The sequence below is a fragment of the Anas platyrhynchos genome, chromosome 21, assembly GCF_047663525.1.
Source record: "Anas platyrhynchos isolate ZD024472 breed Pekin duck chromosome 21, IASCAAS_PekinDuck_T2T, whole genome shotgun sequence".
NCBI lineage: Eukaryota > Metazoa > Chordata > Aves > Anseriformes > Anatidae > Anas > Anas platyrhynchos.
Genome location: NC_092607.1, coordinates 8,795,736 through 8,800,530, shown reverse-complemented (window position 1 = coordinate 8,800,530; position 4,795 = coordinate 8,795,736). Strand labels below are relative to the sequence as shown.

The window sequence follows — 4,795 nt, the reverse complement described above, 5'->3', positions numbered from 1 at the left end:
ACAAGCAAGCACTTGGATGTAAGCTCTTTATTTTCTGCTTCCGCCTCAGGCTACTGAGGCTTCAATGGGATCGGTCTGACACGCACGCGTATCCTCCGTGCTCCGCTCTGGGCAGGCTGCTTCGGAACAGATGGAGGAGCCGGCTGCCTGAGAAACTGTGGGCCCGTGGGAGGGATGGTGCCTGTGGTGCTCTTGGACCTCAGCTGGGTCTGGGATTCCCCTGTGGGGGCAGAAGAGCCTGCCATGGGAGCACCTTGCTCAGAGCCTCTTCGGAGGTGCTCCGAGGGACGGCTCTCCTTCCCATTGCTTGGCACAGACTGTTTGCTGACACGCCTTCCCAAGTTCTTCTCCAGCTTCCGTGCAGTCACAGACTGAGAGCTCTGCTCCGATAAGCAGCGCGTCATCCCGCTTGCCACAGTTTTGCTGCTTGAAACGGCGTCTAAGGCCTTTGCTTTCATTTCCCTCTCCATCTTGTCCTTCACTTCTTCAATCACATTAAGGACAATGGTTCTGGCATAGGCCTGCAGTTCTGTGTGCAGACGCTGAACTTCGGAGGCAGCCTTTTGGATGCTCTCCCTCACACTCCTGCAACTCAGGCGTGAGACCTCATCAGTGTCTGGCACTGGTGGGATCATGGGCAACGTTTCTCCCGGCCTTGCTTCTGGGCTCTGCTCTTCTGATGCTGTTTGTAGTCCCTGCCCTTCCCTCATGCCCTCCCGTGAGAGAGGCCCCTGGGATGGCTGTGGCTGCCTGTTGGAGGCATCAACAGTGGGAAGCGCCACGATTTCAGAATACTTGCAGTTGAAGTCTTGCTCAACCCGGGAAGCCACGAAGGATTCCAAAGTGTCGCAGACACTTCCAACAGCTTCTTTGGTGACCTTGTCAAGGGAAGCCTGTGAGAATGCTCCCTCAAGGGCTTCCCTTGGTTTCTTTTCTTCTGGCTTCCCCACGTGGGACGCTCTCCTGGCCAAGGGCTGCTCCTTCTGGCTGGCTTCTGGCCTTGGCTCAGATGCACTGGGCGTGCCGGATTCCCAGAACTTCTCAACGGCCTTCATCACGCTCGCCACAACCTTCTTAGACAGCAGTGCAATTTGCTGCTCTTTGTCAAGAGGAGATGCCTCTGAAGGCATCTCGCTTTCGGCACTTGCACACGGTCTTTCTTGGATCCCATGGGGAGACCTCTTCAAGACGCAGACAGACTGGTCCAGTGCCTGCACCCTCTCAAACACTTGCCGCACCACTGCCCGAGCCACCTCTTCAATCCTCTGGCTTTCTCTAGCAGCCTGTTCTTCCGAGGCAGCTTTGAATACACCGTCTGCGGGGACGGGTGACTCTCTCTCGGACTCAGTAACAGCACGGATGCTCTCAGGGAGCTTGGCATCTTCCCTGCCCAACTCAACGCTGGAGGGAGTCACTTTCAGCCTTCTGTACTGGCCAGATTGGGGAAAGTTTCTTCTGCTTTTGTGTGAAGGTGGGCCAGCTGGTTTTTGAGGCTGCAGTAGGCTGGCTTTCCCTTTCGTGACCAAGTACACATTACTGGAGGAGCTCTGGCGAGAACGGTCGCTCCCCGCCATCAGTCTTGCGTCAAGTTTCTTTAACTTGGCGAGCTGTTGCTGAAGCTTTTCCTGAAATGGAACAGCAGGTTCTAGATCACTCTTGCCTCAGAAATGACTCGTGTCCCTGCGTGCTGAGGTTTCATGCCACCCATGCCAGTGCCCTGCTTCTGCCACGCAACGAGGGCTGAAGAGAAGGGCTTCCCTCAGGGCTCTGTATGCTTGCAAGTAGCTTTCCTGATCCACCCCCCCTACACACACACACACACACACCTCACCCCCCCTCCAGTAGCTTGCGCTAGCTGAGCTTGGGGCTGGGTCATCCTTTCCCTACCACAACACCTGGCCCTCCAGCACATTTTCTGTATTCCCCACCTCCCTCAGATCCAACAAGGAAAGCCCCAGCCTTCTGTACCGTGCCACTGACATGTGTCTGCTGAGCTTTGCCTACCTCTTCTTGCCTCTTGATTTTCTCCGCTTCCAGCTTGAGCGTGGTCAAATACTGCCTGTACTCATTGAACTCCTTGAGAGAGCAGACCACCTATGGAGAGACAAGGGCAGAAAGCTCCCGAGAACTGTCGAGGTAGCTGCCAGTGGCAGGGGAGCAGCTCCTCTCCATCCTCTCCCCTCCCCAGCGCTGGGGACGCTGCCTCCCTCCGAGCCAGGGCCGAGCGGACTCCTCGCTCTGCACCAGGCCCCACAGCGGCTGCCTCCTCCATGCACAGGCAGCGCGAGGCAGCCTGAGAAGAGCAGGAGTGGGCACTGCCAGCAGGGCACTGGGGTGACGTCTGCTCCCATGGAAGGCAGCGCAGCAGCCCTGTGGCCCCCACCAGCAACAAGCGGCTGCAGCAAGCGCGCTGGCAATCATCGAATCAGCAGGGTTGGAAAAGACCTTCAAGATCATCTGCTCCAACCATCACCCTACTACCAATGTCGCTAAGCACCATGTCTCCAAGCTTTCCTTAAACACCCCCAGGGACGGTGACTCCGCCACTCCCCTGGGCAACCCCTTCCAAGGCCCCACTACTCTTTCTCAGAAGAAATGGCTCCTAGTTTTCAAGCTAAACGTCCCCGGCACAACTTGAGCCCATTCCCTCTAGTTATCTGCAAGAAGAGGCTGTCCCCCAGCTCCCCACAATTTCCTTGCTGGGAGTTGGAGAGAGCACGAAGGTCTCCCCTGAGCCTCCTCTTCTCCTGACTAAACAACCCCAGCTCCCTCAGCCGCTCCTCAGAGGACTTTTCTTCCAGGCCCTTCACCAGCCCTTCGTAGCCCTTCTCCGGACAAGTTCCAGGGCCTCGATGTCCTTCTTGGACTGAGGGGCCCAAAACTGAACACAGCACTCGAGGTGCGGCCTCTCCAGAGCACAGTGCAGGGGGAGACCATCACCTCCCTGCTCCTGCTGGCTACGCTATTCCTGAGACAAGCCAGGATGCTGTTGGCCTTCTTGGCCACCTGGGCACGCTGCCGGCTCATGTTGAGGCAAGCATCAATCAGCACCCCCAGATCCTTTTCCTCGGCACAGTTTTTGAGCCACTCTGCCCCAAGCCTTTAGCGCTGCACGGGGTTGTTGTGGCAAAAGTGCAGGAACTGGCACTGAGCCGTGTTAAACCTCATCCCATTGGCCTCTGCCAGAGGAGACCTGTGCTGGTCAGCGCAACGTCCAAACCTACTTTGCCGCTGCTGGTGATGAAGCCCTTGCTCTTCAGGCTCTGCAGGCTGTCTTTGTGATTGTAGTAGGCCTGCAGATGCGGGTCGTGCAGGCAGTTGTACTCTGTGCGCAGTAGGCGACAATATGGATCTTCCAGATGAAACTGAGCGGAAGGCTGGTGCAGCTGCAAGAGAGGTGGTCCAGAGTATGAATGGGGCAGGAGAAAGCAGCACAGAGACAAAGGCACTTCCAAGCTCCTCATGCACACGGGCTAGCCTTTGCCAACCTCTGCGCTAGAGGTTTCTGATTCTGGGCTTACTTCCCGGCTGGACCTTCCTTCTGAAGCCATCAAAAACACCCCCACCAGGCCTGGGCTGAGGGTCCGGCCTGGGCTGGGGAGAGAAGGCCAAACCCCACCAGCAAAGTAGGCATCTTGGGCCACCGGCTAGAAATGTCTCTGTGCTGCGGAGCCGCGAGCATCTGTCCCTGACTCCTCCACCCGCTTGGACCAAAGTGCTGGAGCTCCAACCATTGCGCAGGTGGCCCCAAGGCCTTCTTGGAACGATGGGGAGGGAGCCCGTGACACAAGAGACCTTTGCCACCCCTTCCACCCCTTCCTCCTTCTCTTACCTTTTCCCCCAGCTTTGTTCTGTAGAAGACAGGCTTGGTGCCTGGCAGCAGAGGGATTTTGACTCCGAGTGGGAGGTCCAGCAGCCCGCTACCTCCTTCTCCAAGTCCCCATCTGTGCCAGAGCTAGAAAGACAGGGACACTCAGACACTCAGGCACTCCAATCCCTTCTGCAGCCCACCCCTGCACCCCCCTGCAGCTCTCTTCCCACTTGCTAGCAGTACGCTGCCCGGGATGGGCAGAGAGAGGCACGTCTCCCTGCAAGCCTCCTGTGGCCTGACCACGTTTAGACCCCCCCCAGCTTCCTGGGAGCATCCTCTGGCACCAGAGCACTCCCGCACGCCCCGGGCTCCTGCTCTGAGCCCTCTCCTCGGGCACAGCGCTCACCTCTCCGTACTTCTCAGCTATGCCCAGCAGTGCGTCTGGGTTTTGGGAACTAGCAGTGCCATGCTGCTCCATGGCTCCTTCCAAGAGCTCTACAGGAGCTGCGACCCTCTGCTAGCACCTCTCACTCCAGAGGCAGACAGCTGCGTCTGTCCCAGGCGGTTTCCCAGCGAGCGCCTTTATATAGCGCTCAAGCATTGTTACATCATCGCATTGCCATGGCACCACCTATGACGTATGCCCTGGCTACCTGTTACATCATCGCGTTGCCATGGCACCACCTATGACGTATGCTCTGGCTACCTGCAGGCGCTTCTGGTCACGCTGGTGGGCAAGCCACTGCAGCCGAGCCTGGATTATTAATTAGGGTAAGGGTTAGGGCTGTTGGTGTTTGGAGAGGGAGAAAGCACCGAGTCCTGTTGTGTCTGGGATTGCTTAAAGGGTTGATAAGGGAGCTCAGGTCCAACTAAAGACTTCCTTTGTGAGCTCTTTTGATGGGAGAAATTGGCGACGTACAGTTCTGTTATGGTCCCAGTTACGGTTAGGGTTAGTGTTGTTACTGTGTGGAGAGAGAGAAAGCG

General features: G+C 57.2%; 1 protein-coding gene across 1 annotated transcript; it reads right to left on the bottom strand.

The window, feature by feature from the left end:
• Positions 1-4,573, bottom strand: LOC113839652 (uncharacterized). Its single transcript, XM_072026518.1, has 5 exons — positions 4,218-4,573; positions 3,833-3,955; positions 3,225-3,386; positions 2,005-2,094; positions 1-1,625 (listed from the first exon to the last, which is right to left on the bottom strand). Exons 1-5 carry the CDS (start codon positions 4,287-4,289, stop codon positions 51-53), a joined length of 2,022 nt encoding a protein of 673 aa, XP_071882619.1. The 5' UTR covers positions 4,290-4,573; the 3' UTR covers positions 1-50.
• Positions 4,574-4,795: the final 222 nt, after the last annotated feature.

Bases quoted from the DNA above. Each gene is read 5' to 3' on its own strand.
- LOC113839652 (XM_072026518.1), bottom strand. From the start codon at position 4,289: ATGGAGCAGCATGGCACTGCTAGTTCCCAAAACCCAGACGCACTGCTG. The intron at 3,956-4,217 runs GTGAGCGCTGTG...CTGTCTTTCTAG, and splicing joins TAGCTGAGAAGTACGGAGAG to CTCTGGCACAGATGGGGACT. The intron at 3,387-3,832 runs GTAAGAGAAGGA...CCTCTCTTGCAG, and splicing joins GAACAAAGCTGGGGGAAAAG to CTGCACCAGCCTTCCGCTCA.